Raw genomic sequence first — 16650 nt, 5'->3', positions numbered from 1 at the left:
CTCCCAGGCCCAACTCACTCAGTTACTGTCTCTCCCTTGAAGTGGTCACCATTGTCTGTTTCTTGTTCATCCTTCTAGGAAAAACATTTTTTAATGCCTATATAAGCCAAGATCTGCCATATAAATGGTAGTCACATGCCATATACAACTGCTCTGTATGGTATTTTCTTCTGCTGTGAAGAAATGTTGGAGGTCTACCCACATCCACTCGTAAAAACCTCTTCCTTCTTTCCTTGTAGCTGCACAGTATTCCGTTGTACGGTTGTACCACGATTTAGTCTACGAGTCCTTGATTGCTGGTCATTTGGTTGTTTCTAACCCTTCAGTATTATTGGCAATGCTGCGAGGAATAACTTGGGACTTCTTTTACAGGTCTGGGAGTGCAGTGATAGGGTACGTTCCTAGTGGTGGGACTGCTGTGGCAGTGGGACATGCGTCTGAATTCAGTGGAGCCTGCCAAATTGTCTTCTACATTGTTTGTGCTAATTTATATTCCTGCCATCTACATATGCGTCTGTTTACCCATATTTTTGCCAAAAGCACATATTTTCAAACTTTTAGAAAAATGCCGAACTAGTAGATTACGATCGGAAATTTAGTGTTGCTTTGGTTTTCTTTCTCTCGTCAGTGAGGTCCAGCATCTTTCATGCATTTGAACTGAGTGTGTTCCCTTTCCTCTGAATTCTCTTGTCAGCAGACTCGTCCTTACTGATTTGAGAAGTTCTTTGTATGTTAAGGACGTTAATCCTTTGTAATGTGAGTTGTGGATATGTTTCCCCAAACGTCGTTTGGCTTTTGATTTAGTGTATGCTGTACTTTACTATGTACGAGGCTTCGATTTCTGTGCCTGGGTTGATTAACCATCATCGTAATAGGAAGCTCTTCCAGGTTACAAAAATAACTCTACTATTTTCCTTTCAGCACTTTCATGGTTTAAGTTTTTACATTTAAATCTTTGACATGTGTTATCCTAGTGTGTGGTGTGAAGTATGGGACCAGCTTTTCTCCTGCGTGGCTCTCCAGTTTTTCCTGCCAACTGAAACCGTCGTCTTCACCCTCGCATACCGTCAGTCCCGACTGCCTGGGGATCTCACTCTGGGCTCTCCGTTCTTTTCCCTTGGCCTTCTGCCTACTCTCTTGTCAGGGCCACATATTTTTTTTCGAAGTTCTCATTTTCTTTTTAGTTTTTTCCTTTTTCTTTATTGTTGGTGCTATCACAGATGTGCCCCATTCCCCACCCACTCCTATTTTTTATTTCTGAGGCTTTAAAGTATTTTTAATAGCTGATGGGGCTTGTTCCCTCTCTGCTCTTCTTTTGCAGGGTTTTCTGGCTAATCTACTTTCTCCTTATAAACTTAGGGATTATTTTCTTTTCAGTTGCAGGGGAACAATCTGTGGCCATTTTTTGAGGTTGGTTTAAATTTTAATAAATTAGTGTGGCATCCTTAGAATGGGTTCTTCTCTAAGAACATAGTATGTCTTTGCATTTGCTTTAGTCTTTATTTTTATGATTGAAGAGTATTTTTTTAGTTATTTTTGTTTCTTTCACTTTTTATTAAGTGTTTGTACTTTATTTCAATTTCTATTCCTATTTTATTTTTTATAATATTTTACTGATTATGCTATTACAGTTGTCCTGATTTTCCCCCTTTGCCTCCCTCTATCCAGCACCTCCTACTCCCTCAGGCAATGCCCCCACCGTTGTTCACGTCCGGGGGTCATGTGTCTAAGTTCTTTGGCTGCTCCATTTCCTGTACTGTGCTTTACCTCCCCATGGCTATTCTGTAACTACCTATTTGTACTTCTTAATCCCCTCACCTCTTCACCCATTCTCCCACACCCCCCTCACATCTGCCACCCATCTGGTAACTAACTTCTTTTCTCTTGCTGCTTTTAAGATTCTCTCTTTATCTTTAACTCTTTGGCATTTCAATTATGATGTGTCTTGGAGTGGGCCGCTTTGCATCCATCTTGTTTGGGACTCTCTGTGCTTCCTGGACTTATATGTCTATTTCCTTCACCAAATTAGGAAAGTTTTCTTTCACTCTTTTTTCAGATAGATTTCGAATTTCTTGTTCTTTCTCTTCTCCTTCTGGCACCCCTGTGATGTGAATGTTGGGCCTCTTGAAGTTGTCCCGAAGGCAACTTATACTATCCTCATATTTTTGGATTCTTTTTTCTTCTTGTTATTCTGATTGGTTGTTTTTTGCTTCCTTATGTTTCAAATCACTGATTTGATTCTTGACTTCATCCACCCTACTGTTGTTTCTCTGTAAATTGTTTTTTATTTCAATTAGTGAATCCTTCGTTTCTGACTGGATCTTTTTTATGCTGCTGAGCTCCTCACTAAGTTCCTTGAACATCCTTATAACCAGTGTTTTGAACTCTGCATCTGATAGATTGTTTTTCTCCATTTAGCTTAGCTCTTTCTCTGGAGTTTTGACGTGTTCTTTCATTCGGGCCATGTTTCTTTGTCTCCTTATTTTGGCAGCCTCCATATATTTGTTTCTATTTATTAGGCAGAGCTGCTTTGACTCCATGTCTTGGTAATGTGGCCTAATGCAGTAGGTGTTCTGTAGGGTCCAGTGGCACAGACTCCCCTATAACCCCAGCTGGGTACTCAAGGTGTGCCCTTTGTGTGGGCTCAGTACACCCTCCTCTTGTAGCTGAGACTTGGTTGCTGCTGGCAGGTCAATGTTGCAACGATTGGCTGTGACCACTGACCATGAACTTCCACGCTCTGTGGAGGATCAGCTCTTCAAGGGCAGAATGGTAATACTCTGATGTGACCTGTAGCTGTCCACTGAGTGTGCTGGCCCTGGGGATTTCCCAGGTGGTGCAGGCCAAGGTCAGCCTCCACCTGTGTTTTGCCCGGGGCCATCCTGTCTGAGCATCTGAGATGGACTTGGAGATTCCCAGGTAAAGCCAAGCTGTGATCCTATTCTGGCTGCTGTAGTATGTGTGGGGCAGGTGGGGCTGGGGTTCACTGAAGCTGGCTGTTACTTATTTGAGAGGATTTAGGAAGTTGTGAAGCATGAGCCAAGACTAGCCATTCATATGGAAAAGCAGCTTAGGTGGGCCTGTGAGCTGGGTGGGGCAGAGTCTCTGGGATCTCTAAGGCAGGTCAAACAGTGTTAGCCAGATCAATGGAATCTCAGATATGGCACCAGCCTACTGGCTCTGTGCAGGGAGGGTTTAGCAAAGGGACAATGGCCTCTGCTCTCCCTGATGCCAGATGCTTCAGTTCCTCCCCGTATGCCACTAGTCCGTTTCCATCTGCTATGCCAAGCTAGAGCTCAAAGGGTCTGAGTGGGTGAGTCTGTGTGTGAGTTCTTTCAGAGGAACTGCCTGGGGCTCCAGAAGCTTCTTCCACTGACTCAATCCCCACTGTTTTTTCCTGGCACTGGAATCCTGGGCTGGGGGCCCTGGTGTGGGTCTGGGACTCCTGGCTTCTGAGATATCCCCCCTGAATTTTTATCCATCACACGTGGTTGTGGGACCAGCCCATTCCACATGTGTGCCCCTCCTACCAGTCTGGATGGATGTGGTTTCTTTAACTGCATAGCTGTCAGACTCCATTCAACTCGATTTCTGCCAGTTCTGAGTGATGGTGGTTCTACATTTTAGCTGTAATTTTGATGTGGTTGTGCGAAGAGGCGAGCCATGTCTGCCTACGCTGCCCTCTTGCCTGGTGTCCCAAGTTTACTTTTAGTTTTTTATCTATCTTGTTTTACCATACAGTTTATAATTTTATTTCCTGTGTAGATTTGCCCTAAGGGAAAGGATACCCTTAAAGCATGCAGAGAGTATTTTTTGCATGTCAGTTTAATTCTCACATCGACATTCTGGTTTTATACATCATTCTGTGTGAGCAGTGAATGAGATTCACAGTGAGAGGTGCCTCTGTCTTCACAGACCTGTTAAGTCGGGTTTTAGAGCCAGACCTCAGAGCTTAGAAAACTCACCCTTGTGCATGCACCCATCAGGGCATGTTGCCCACGGGGTGGCCTCCTGGTAGACAGCCAGATGACCTCCCCCTGTAACCTGGAACACTGCAACAGTATCTGTGCCTTTATTTAAAAAAAATCAATAGTTCATTTAGTCAGTGTCACTATTTTAAGAAAGCCTATTATTCATAGTAGTTATACATGAATGGCAGTCTCTTCAGCTGTTACTGATGTATCTGCAGCTGCTTATGAGTCAGAGAGCCCAATCTAAACACTAATGATATGCTTTAGAAAATTACTATCTTTGGTCAAGCCTTTAATGAACGCTTTAAATTCTTATATGTTACAGAATTTCACAAACTTATTTGGACAGCCACTAGTCTGCTTGCTTTCTCCTACAGCATATCCAAAAGCTTTACAAGGTATGTTTTGTCATTACCTCTTCTATCCATAGGTTGCAAATAAACACTGTTTACAGTTTGAGTAATATTGATCTTTGCTTCCTACCTATAATGATCACATGTGGATGTGTGGTGTTTGATGTGGCACGTGTCAGTCTGAAATCAGCCAGAAGTCTTGCTACCATTAGGCCTTGAGATAGTTCTCAAAGAAATGGCAAAGCATCCCTGAGTCAGGGGTGGTTTTGGTCTCTTGCTCTTGGGGAACTTAAAATTTGTGAATTTAAAAATTTGTTTTACAGCTCTATGTTTTTGGAGAGCTTGTTCTCATCTGTCTAGCGTGATTTCCTGTAATGACTGGCTACATCTTTTAAGACCGTAAGCTATCTGGTCAAGAAGACTCCTCAGCCTATGCCTATGAGTTAGGATACCCTAACCGGCACAACTTAAAGGGAAAGGGTTTCTTTCATCCACATTTTTACCTGGTTGTATTTTATAAATAAAAGAACCTCTTCTCAGTGTGCCGGAGAGACAGGTCAGTGTTCTGGCCGTTTCTCAGATGAATAAGAAGTGAAAGACTTTGAATAATTTGTCCCTAATTGGCAGCACGTGCCATCTGGTTCTGTGGCCCAGGCATTAAGGGAGGTACGATACTAAACAAACCTTCACGCTGTTTCAGCAGTACTTGTCACCAATTCACTATCTCCCTGACTGTGAATAGTGCTGATGTCTCTCTGTGGGGGATGGCATTTTACTGCTACTTCCCAGCCAGAAGCCCTGTCTGCTGACATAGTTTGACACAGGAAGTGATGGTCAGCATTTGAATGCCTGAGAGAAGCTGGAGACTTGTCACTGTTGTTTTAAGGTAAGTTCTGCTATTTAACAGGGAGAAACATGTAGAAATACTAAGTTCCTGTAACCAAAAGTCAAATTACTGAGGGATAGAACTTACCTTCAAACAACGGTAAAATTCTCCTGCTTTGAGAACTTTGTTAACCTGTTGTCCTGGAGAAGTGTAACCCCTTCCAGTGACTTGGGAGTACTTTTTGCTGTCAATCGGTCTTCTCAAGGGGGAGGTTTAGTTAAAGTTGCATGATGTAATGGGTTAATACCAAGATCATCTGGTCAGCAAGGCTTTATTACACATAGGATGAAAACACAGACTCTGGAGGCAAACCGATTGAACTTGAATTGCAACTCAACCACTTACTAGCTGTATGACCTTGGATGGCTCCTTAGCCATTCTGTGCCTCAGTATTTCCTATCAAATGAAGATAGTAATAGTACCAGTTTCATAACTCTGAGTACATAATAAGTATTTTATGTGCCAGCTAATAAGTATTAGTATTACTAATAAGTATATTATTAGTAAGTATTCCGTATAAGTATTCTGTATGTGCCAGCTATCATTATTAATATGCTTAGTTATAATGTACATCCTTAATATTTTTTAGTCCAGTATCCTATCTTTTGTGCTATAAAGTTTAGCCTTCTAATCCCTAAATGTGCCCCTTCCGGGCACAAAACCAGCAGGTGTCTAAGTATTTGGATGTCAGATTAGATTCTTGTGCCTCTGGTATCTAAAGTCTACAGTTTTCTCCTTACCCAAGAGTTCCTTCATTCATTCAACAAATATCTATTCGACATTTATTTGTCAGGTAGTGCTTGGCACTGCAGCTAACACTCTGACGAGACAGACAGCGTCTGTTTCTCGCGGAGCCAGGTGCCTGGCAGGAGACACAGCCAGCAGTCCAGACAGTTATCCCGGGGCCCCTAGTGTCTCAGGAGGAAGCCTGCGAAACACTTGAGGAACTCCTAACAGCTTTTGAGAGTGAAGGAAGTGCATGAAATGATGTCTAAAGTGGAGCTGAAGGACATGTAGAATTATAGAACATTTGGAGCAATTAAAATAGTTCTGGTTCATTAAAAGGTGGGGTTTGGAATCGTGGGACTGAATTAAGAAAAACCTTTTCTGATTTAAATGGAGGACAGTGGGGTGCTACCAAAAGATTTTAAACAGCATAATGGGAAAGAGCATTCAGTTAATCTTATGTAAAATGAACTGGACAGGAGCACTGATGGAAATAAAGAGATTGTGGTGGCCAAGGTAGGACAGTGGCTGGTTAGCTGGCTTCAAAAAATACTAGCCAAAGAACCAACAGGTTTGGTGATGGGCTTGGTGATGGTGAGGAAATAAGGGAGAGGAAGGAGGCAGGAATAGACTTCAGGTTTCTGGCTGATGTGCTGGTAGAAATAACGATACTGAGTAAGAAGTGAATTTATAAGAAAACAAAAGGAGGGAAATTTGTTGTCAATTTTTGACATGTTGAGTTTAAAGTTACCTTTGAGAGTTAGGTTGAATTTAGTAGTCTAGAGCAACTCTACAATAGAAATATATGGGAGTCACCTATGTAATTTTAAGTTTTCTAGTAGCCATGTTTTTTAAAAAGTAGAAAGTAACTGGTGAAATTAAAGTTAAAAAATGTGCCTTTTAAGCCCTGGCTGGTGTGGCTCAGTGGATTGAGTGCCAGCCTGAGAACCAAAGGGACACCAGTTCGATTCCAGTCCGGCACATACCTAGGTTGCGGGCCAGGTCCCCTGTAGAGGATGTGCGAGAGGCAACCACTTTTCTCTCCCTCTTTCTCCTTCTCCTCTCTCTAAAAATAAATAAATAAAATCTTTAAAGATTAAAAAAAATGTGTCTTTTTGTACTCCTGCTTTGAAATCCCATGTACATTTTATACTTCACAGTGTCTCATTTTGGACCAGTCACATTTTAAGTTGTTTTTTTTTTTTTAATCAGTGGTGTCATAGCTGTTTTTTTTTTTAAAGAATTTTATTTATTTTCAGAGAGGGAAGGGAGGGAGAAAGAGAGAGAGAGGGAAACATCAATGTGCGGTTGCTGGGGGTCATGGCCTGCAACCCAGGCATGTACCCTGACTGGGAATCGAACCTGTGACACTTTGGTTCGCAGCCCGCATTCAATCCACTGAGCTTTGCCAGTCAGGGCACATTTTAAGTTCTTTTTAAGTGCTGCGAGACAGCATGGTTCTAGACCTAAGGAGCTCAATCTAAGAGAATTGGGAATCAATAGGCATATAAATGATAACCAAAATTATGGGAGTAGGTGAGATCAGTGATATATCAGGCCAAAGAGGGGAAGGGTTGATATTGAAGGGATAAGTGGAGAAAGAGCAACTAACAAAAGAGCGAAAAAGACCAGCAATCCTAGTACTCATCAGAGAATTCTGTCATGAGTTGCCTGTAAGCCAGACCTTGCTGTATTTGGATAAGATCTGTGAGTTGGAGGGGAAACGGCAAAGGAATATGTTCATGTTCTCTTTCTCTTAGTTTACTAGGCTCTAAAGTTTGTTCAGCAGAAAATCAAGGTACCTGGAATATGTTTTTGTAGTTCCTTGCAGGATCTACTTTGTTGAATTATGATTTAATGATATAGCTTTAATTTTATACATCATCAGTATATTAAAATGTTCGTCAAATGCATCCTTATCTTTTACAAAAGTGTTTTCTATGTATGTGTGTATCTGTATATATAAAACATGTTTGTTATTACAGATCAATCTCAACGAGGTAGCCTCTTCACTCTCTTTTTGAACAATCCTCTAATGGCCTTCCTATTTGTCTCTGGATTGTCAAGCATGCGTAGAGGCCTGTGGGAAAAGTGTCAAGAATATCTTCGAAAAATCAACCGCGACATTGCCCAGCTACTGACGCATTCACGTTCAATAGGTACCCTACTAGTATCTAACGGCACACTTAACAGAACATACTATAATGGTTTTAAAATTTTTAAAAATCATTGAAATTGTTTGAATTTTTAAAGGTATTTGTCGAAGGCAGGAAAGTTGAGAAGGTTTTCCTGAATTTTTCTTCCCCTTGGAAATGTGTTTTTCCCTTTAAGTTTTGTTTTACTGTCATCTTTCTCCTCTTTGCAGATCAGGCATTCCTGCAGTTCTTTGGAGATGAATTTCTCCGCTTGCTTCTCACAAGATTTGTCTTTTGTTCAGCCACCATGAGGATGCACAAGATTTTTCGGGTAGGCAAAGAGTATTTTAATGACCAATTTTACCATGTTAGGTATTTAAGAAACATGTTATATTTCACTTGGATTAAATAGAGTTTGAATAGATCCAAAATCATATAAACAAATTGTATTGTATTTAAAGTATTACAGATGGACAAAATAAGGCATATCTGATTACCTGCCACTCAATTTAAGAGGTAGAACATTTTCATTGCTTCTGAGGCTGGGTCCTCCGTAATCCTGTTTTCTTCTCAGCTGAAACTAAAATCCTGATTTTCATAACTGTCATTCACTTTGTGTTAAAGTTTTGCCACATGTGCTTATATTCCTACACAACAGATAAATGGATCCATATTTTATGTATTTTATAACTTGCTTTTTTACTCCTTATTGTATTCCTGAAACTGAGCCATGTTGATGACTGACTATAGCTTTCACTCATTCATTTTCACTGCTGTATAGGATTTCATTGTTTGACTATGTAGCGCAAATTACTCATCTAGCCTACTGATAATGGACATTTGGGGTGTTTCCAATTTTTTATTATAATAAACATTGCCACTAGGAAATCTTCTATCAGTTTCCTGTATTTAATGTAGTAAAACAAAAATTTGGTCTTTGTGCCCTGGCTGGTGTGGCTCAGTGGATTGAGCTCAGGCCGGCGGACTAAAGGTGTGCTGGTTCAATTCCCTGTCAAGGCACATGCCTGGGTTGCGGGCCAGGTCCCCAGTAGGGGTTGTGTAAGAGGCAACCACACATTGAGTTTCTCTCCCTCTCTTTCTCCTTTCCTTCCCCTCTCTCTAAAAAAAAAGAAATAAAATCTTAAAAAAAATAATCTGGTCTTTGTAAGTGTTAATGAGTGAGGCCTATAGGAATAAGACAGAGAAATGACATTTGAATATATGAGCCATCATGTGAGATGCATAGAAAAGTAGCAACTTGTTTCTTCTGGAAATTTTAAATGTGTGGCAAAATTACGGTCTATAGAAATGGCCAAATGAGAATGACCAGGTTTTTGAAATTGTCTTTTTCTTTAGCTTTCCTGTAATTATACAATTTTTTTCCATTTTATTATTCCTTTTTTTTCCTTTTTCTGAACTTTCATCTGCCTTTTTAGGAACTCCTTCTTTTACTTTTTGGTAATATTCTTAGAAATCTCATCTATTTTTATGGCTTTAAGATTTCTTGCCATGCAGATTATATCAGTGTTTACATATATTGCTCAAATTTGTCTTTTGAGATACAGCCCTAAATTTTCAAATTGTGTTTGAGCAGTTCTAATTGTATTACACTATTAACACAAATAAAATATACCACCCTGGCTGGTGTAGCTCAGTGGATTGAGCACTGGCCTGTGAATCAAAGGGTCACCGGTTCAATTCCCATTCAGGGCACATGCCGGGGTTGCAGGCCAGGTCCCCTGTACGGGGCATGTGAGAGGCAACCACACAGTGATATTTCTCTTCCTCTCTTCCCCCCCATTCCCTTCTGTCTAAAAATAAATAAATGAAATATTTAAAAAATAAAAAGAAAATATACCTAAAACCTGAAGCTTCATACTACCCCCAAATCAGCTCCTCCTCCTCTTTTTCTCTCAGTGGTTCCCGACTCTTCTCTCGAGTCACCCACTCCTGAAATCTTACAGTCATTTTGGCACATCCCTCTCTTAAAATTAATTTTGAAGGCCCATGCTTCTTATCGTTTTTCTCTCATTTTAATTTCCACTGCAAATTTATTTATTCATTCACTTAACAAATACTTGTTGAAACATGCTAGGATTTCTCTCTCCCCTAACAAGTAAAAATTACATGGTTTCTACAACATAGCATAGTGCCCAGAAATGATTGGCCCCGGTAAACATTTGTTAATTAACTCACTAAATTAATAGATTAGGTTGAATCATATGAAATTGTCATTTTTTAAGGTCAAAGTGGTCAAATGCCAGCAATTTTATATGTTCAAAAATGTGTTACCAGAAAGAATCATACCAATATGAAAGAGAAAAATACATAATATCAATGTTACTCCTTGATATTGTTAATGTGAACAATCATTCAGTAACATTAATGTTTATGATTTTCTGTCATTAAACTATAAAACTTGACTTTTCTCTTCTTCGCCTGTTAGGAAACACGAAACTATCCTGAATCATACCCACAGCTGCCAAGGGATGAGACCGTGGAGAACCCTCACCTCCAGAAGCACATTTTGGAATTGGCGTCCATTCTGGATGTTCGAAACGTGTTCTTTGAAAATACCATAGATGACTATTAACACAGAAATCCTCTTGTCGAAACAGATTTTTCATTTGCCACAGATTTTAAATGGTGCCGTTTTCTAATGTGATGACAGACACACAGTGGTGTTACTTAAGTTTTTATTTTTTAATTTAGGACCACCATTTTAAGAACAAACTGAAAAAATTGTTCATACTTTTAGGGTAATTGTTTTAAAATACAATCTTTCGGGTCTTTTTAAAAACTCGACTAATCTTGGGATTTTTTTTTTTTTTCATTTTCGTTTTTGAGGTATGGAAACTTGCCTCCAGCATCTAACCCTACACTCAAATAGTCACTATTCTCACCCTGTGAAGAGTAAATTATTTATTTTTGTACATGAAGAAAATCCAACTCTTAAACTTGGACCTTACGTGTGTGGATTTGGAAAATACATAATTGTTCAGAGAGGAAACTAGCCAGCATGGACCATTAGAAATCAAGAACAGAGTCCTGCCATACTATTTCTTTGCATTCCAACTTAGTACGTAGAAAGTGTATGATTCTCTGAAGTATAATCAACAGTTCTTGAAATCATTTCACTTGTTTAAATACTGTCAGAATTTCAGAAACTGTGTAAGACTGATTTGCATCTGAAGGCTAAACCTTTCATTGGGGTCTTGAGAGGGATAAATATCGTTTGGAATGTGTGGGTCCTGTGTTGCTATGAGATATGTTTGCATACTTTGTTTCCTTCATAGTCTCTGAGTGTTGAAATGAAAAAGAACCACTTCTAAGTATTTCACTTGAAACTCAGATTGTTGGTTTCATAAGACAGTATTTGCAGTGGGAATTCTATTTAAATTCTTCGTTTGTAAGGTCAGGTTTAAAGACTGTCTAGATGGAAGCCCATGGAATGCAGTTGAGAGTCTGTAACCTTTTTGCATAGTTCAAATGTATGTGACTTCAGAGTCAGAGATGTTATGCATTTTAGCTGAGGGTAACTGAATTGTTATTTAACCTAAAGTGGAAGTTGATTTCGCATTGACAATTTGGCGATAAGATTTTTTAAAACTTGTTTTATTTAATATTTTATATTCATGCACAAGTTCTTTTTATTATTTTAAATAGGGCTCAGTATATAATATAAAGATGTTTGTGTTTTTCCTCCCTGTCATCCCCTTCATAATTTCGCAGGCACTAGCTGTGATGTTTTCCCCCCCTTTTAACTCCACAGAATTCAAGTTCAGAACGTTATGAATCACAAGCCCTGCTGCCTAATTTTCTGTACAGGCTCGCATTCTACCTCTGGCAGCCCCAGGGGAAATGGTGATAGCTTTTGCGGCCGCTTTCCTATGTCCCTAGGGAATTTTTTTCTGTAATATTTTTAACTTGGTTTTCATTTCTGTCATACAGAATTAGTTGGGCCTAAGTTATTCATATACTTGTTTCAATTGGCTGATTTTTCACCTGAAGTCTTGAAGCTATTGTTCTTGGTTCGGGGGGACTTGGTGATGTTTTATTAGTTTTTGAATTGTTTGTTCTTTTAAACATTATTTCAGAAAGCTTTGGAAACATTATTCTGGGTAGAGATTTTCTTTGCTTGTGGGTGGTTTTTCCTTAGCAGATAAACACCGTTTTCCCTTTTTTTCAGTCCCTTCGCTAATGTCGGAGCATTCCTGTGAGCTCCATGTTCACCTGACTCCAGCAAGACAGGCCTTAGTGGTCTGGTTGCTGTGTCAGTTCTCCCGAAGTTCTGTGCCAGTGACATTCCCAGCAACACATACGTTCCTGTTCTCTGATGATTAAAATAATATTACATCCTGAGCTTTATCCTCACCTGTTTAGCATGAAGAACACTGGTCTGAGAACTAGGAGGCCTGAGTTCTAATCCTGGCTTTCCTGGTAATTAGCTTTAGGCCCTGGGCGGGTGTCTGCATGTCTCTGCTCTTTAGCTTTCTCATCTGTAAAATGAAGGCATTGGCCCCGGGTGCTGTCCAATTGAATGGTTCTATAATTTGAACTCTTGATTCCAAAGGTATTGATTTCTTTATACCCATGTCACCTGGAAAATTAGTTTCCCTGATTTTAGCGTACACAATATTTGCTTTTCCAGATTATATTTAACTAGTTTTTATTCAAGAAAATGTCTAGGTCCCACTTAGTTGTTGTTAGAAACTAGTTCAGAGAGAGGATCTCCTGAAATATCAGAGCTTCTGTGATGAGAAATGCGTTTATCTAGGAACAAGGGAGGGTTTAGATGATGGCATTGCTTCTTAAGCTAGGAGTAGTATAATTGCTTACTGGTAGTTAAAGTTTTTAAGCAAGCCAAAGTGATCTTAAGAGGAAAACTGCTAGAAAACTCTCGACTATTGTTTCATTCATGCCTTCAGAAAAAAAGTGTGTTGAATAACACCTGCACTCCAGATTGTGTTCTAGGTGCTGGGGAAGCAGTCAAAGTAAACTTGAAAATTCTTGTCTTCATGAAGCTTCCATTCGAGTAGGAGGAGTCAGGCAATACGTATAATAATTTAAGTAATTTTACGTTAGAAATTTGTAAGTTGTTTGAAGAAAAATTAGATCTCTGTAAGGGAAATTTTATTAGTTTGTTTTGGGGCAAAGAGCAATGTTGAAATGAGTGATCAGGGTAGTAGGCCTTATTGAGAAGATTACATTTGTGCAAACATTTTGTATTTCTTTGTCTTTTCTCTCTCTGGTTTTTTACCTTTTACTATAAAAGTTTTAAATGTAAACAGAGGTTACTGAACCCACTTGTGCCCACTACCCAGCTTGTACACTTTAAGGCGTTACTTTAATCAAGGACAAAGAAACGTTGAAGGACAATCACCCAGTAGGGTCAGGATGGCAGTGGCAAAGGGTCTCATTTTTCCCAGTGCATGCTGCTCCCCTTTAGAAATGTAAAGATATTAAGCCCTTTATTTATTTATTTTTAGATTTCATAGAAATTGAAATATTGGAACTAAGAACAGAGCAAAGCAATAGGAAAGGGCACTTCTTTGTTTTCAAATTGCACACACTTCCCCCTGGAGATTCTGATACAGTCTCTTACCCTTAAAATCACTATAAACAAAATAGGGAGTCAAAGACTACAAGAAGTCAGTTATACATGCAACAAAATTAAGCACAAGGAATTATTTTCTCTTTCTTTACCCATGTATTTCTGAAGATGGTAATGCATCTATCTTCCCTCTTTTACAAAAGAGAAATAATCTACGACCCCCCACCACCACCACCACCAAAACTATTCGTTTACTCACAGTGATAGTTAGAACTCAAACCTCCTAATCTCAGCCCAGTCTTTCCAGTAGCTCAGGTGGTTTTCTATAGTGAACGAGAAAGAAATAATTAGAGATTTATATTTTGGCACAAAGGTTATGGTATTTTTTAATATCAAATATTAAAACCAGTAAATCAGTCAGCCCTAGCAAATTTTTATGCATTAATTATAAAGAATCCACAAGTTAGACACTTTGTCTTTGATTTTAGCCAGGATGTATTTTGTGTGTGTGTGTGTGTGTGTGTGTGTGTGTGTGTTTTCCTCTTAGGAAGTGGTGCTCTCAAAACCTCTCAAAGCACATAGAATTTATCGTACCCTTTATATTTTTACCAAGTTGAAATGTTTTGAGATTATAAAAACAAAGTGCAATCTAGTCATGAATGAAAATTTTCTGATCTGGAGTCTGGGTTTTATTTTTCCTCATGTATGGCTTCTGCCCCTGTTTTGTTTTTGTAATAGAATTCCCTGAAATGGATTAGGTGGTGATTGAACTGAATTTCATTGAGGTGGAGGGAAATCAACAAATCTGCTTTTTTATATATCAATTTTGGAGTTTTTTGTAGCATTCTTCAGGTTTAATCTCTGACCTGTGTGACTTTGTAATTTTCTGTCTCTTAGAAGGGGTTTGGCCTCAGTTGAAAAATTTTGTACTTAGTTATCCATGGAGACTCGTAATCAGCCTGATATGCAGAGAACATTCTTCACTGGAAATATAGTAAGGTACCAAGGTCTGCAAACTTGGCCACTGCCAGTGATTCAGAATCACCCCCCCACCCTAAGTGAGTAAAAGATTTGATTTTTAATATGAATGGTATGAATCTCCTGGTAGTATTTTGGGTGTATATGTGTTCCTGCGTGTTTGTTTGGAGAGGGTAAAGAGTATTTATGTTGAGGGCTCTTTTGTTGATTTTATTTACTTGAAATCCTTATTTGTAATGGCATGTGTATATTTTTATGATGCTAAATGCAATCTGTATACTTTTTGTATATATGTACATGTTTGTAAATATATTGGTATGCAGTGATATAGTATGTGTATATTATATAGCTGTACCCATTGTGGGCTGAGTTTATTTACGTTCTGTGAGGACATCATAGTGGCATTGTTCATGCTGCTGTAATTAGGTTGTGGCTGTATCTCATTCATGAGCCTCTATTTTAAGGGGCTTTTGTTTGGGTAAAATGGGTAAATTTGGGGTTGAAATTAGGGTACGAAGATCTGAACAGAAGGCTGGGTATTCTTAGCTTTAAATTCATCTGCCAATTTTCTTTTAAACTGATGATAAAATTAGTGATATAAACCTGAAAAACCTAAGTATATGAAACTGAGACACCAGCAGGTTCTTAAGCTGTATTAGTTCTTTATTTTCTTGATCCATAGTTAAATATTATTACTGAATAGTAAAGTATTTATGCTGAGAATTGAGGGACTGTGGGAAAAATTACTTTGATCACATTTCAAAATAGAGAGGAAAATGTCCTTTAACTAGGGTATATGTTCCTAGTTGCCATTTTATTGCCTAATACTGACTTTTAATTTTGGAACAATTGTTTTCACCAGTGTGTCTCATTCTATATCTGACTCCGTGAGGCAGAAAAAGGGGCATTAGCTAGGGGACTGAGGTTAGGTGAACATCCTTGAGAGCAGGGGGTTGTTAATCGGCATTTTACAGCAGCTGTGATCACATTAGTCCCGTTGTGGCATTTCTGACTGTAGATGTTTCTTACGGGGGTTGCATATCGAAGATGAGCGTGTTCATCTGAGCAAATGCTTCCAGTGAATAAAAAGCCTCCACTTGTATTTCTTTGTCTCTATGAGATCACTTGTGTTCTGCAAATTGATGATATATTCATACATGAAGTAGGATTCTTAATATTAGGTGCATGGCGTGCTCTAAACTCTGGGCCTTCAAACCTCTACCAAAGATGACAGGTGGGGGAGATAAGAGGATAGTAATTATGTACAGTGCCAATTTGTGAACCTGTGAGATATCACAGAGTAGCAATGTTCAGTTACGCCTGTCTTCACTGGGCATGTTTATTTGCATGGAAGCGTGTAAAAGATGTTTAATATACACTTGAATACAGTCACCACAGAAATTAATTAGAGGTTATTTTTGCATGATAAAATATAACTGCAAAACAACTGTTTACCCCAGTGTCCTTCAGAAGATTAATTCTGTCTGACCCAATGTGAAAATCTTAGAGAAGTTAGAATCAGGAATCAATTTTACCACCCCCAAAATATTACATTTGCCTCTTCATTGTATTTTTAATAAAACAGTCAACTATGCATAACACTTCTCAAGTCTTACATTTAAAATAATGGTATAAATATTAAAATTTGGCATTGTAGCATTTTGAAAAATCAGTGAACGCGTTCATAGAGTTTGATGTTCACCAAATCATTTGTTGCAATCGGAGACTAGCAGAGCAGGAGTTATGCTATTGGGTTGGCCAAAACGCTCGCTTGGTTTTTTCTGTAAGATTGTACTGTGACAGCTGTCGTATCAGCGTGCATTTTTTAAAAGCTTATCAGACATTTTGTGTGGCTATTTTAATATTAAAGATGAAAGAAAATACGCAGCATTTTCTTAATCTCATGCTTTATTATTTCAAGAAAGGTAAAAACACAACTGAAATGCAAAAAAAAGATTGGTGCAGTGTATGGAGAAGGTGCTGTGAATGATCAAATGTGTCAAAAGTGGTTTGCAAAGTTTTGTGGTGGAGATTTCTCGCTGGACAA

The 16650-nt window shown here is 38.8% G+C and overlaps 1 protein-coding gene across 3 annotated transcripts in view; it reads left to right on the top strand.

Annotated features, from left to right (window-relative positions):
* SCAI (suppressor of cancer cell invasion) overlaps positions 1-16435 on the top strand; it is a 109265-nt gene extending 92830 nt beyond the window's left edge. For 2 of the 3 annotated variants that reach the window (XM_045846337.1, XM_045846338.1), the window contains exons 15-18: positions 4297-4369; positions 7922-8095; positions 8302-8402; positions 10518-16435. In XM_045846337.1, the coding sequence (XP_045702293.1) occupies positions 4297-4369; positions 7922-8095; positions 8302-8402; positions 10518-10664 (495 nt within the window). In that variant the 3' untranslated portion in view covers positions 10665-16435. Of the gene's footprint in view, positions 1-4296; positions 4370-7921; positions 8096-8301; positions 8403-10517 lie in introns of those variants that run through there. The other variant, XM_045846339.1, reaches the window with a different exon arrangement.
* Positions 16436-16650: the final 215 nt, after the last annotated feature.

The sequence above is a fragment of the Phyllostomus hastatus genome, unplaced genomic scaffold (assembly GCF_019186645.2).
Source record: "Phyllostomus hastatus isolate PE091 unplaced genomic scaffold, TTU_PhHast_1.1 phas_contig_495, whole genome shotgun sequence".
Classification (NCBI taxonomy): Eukaryota; Metazoa; Chordata; class Mammalia; order Chiroptera; family Phyllostomidae; genus Phyllostomus; species Phyllostomus hastatus.
Note: the sequence above shows the minus strand (reverse complement) of the source record. Positions and strands in the feature narration are given on the sequence as shown.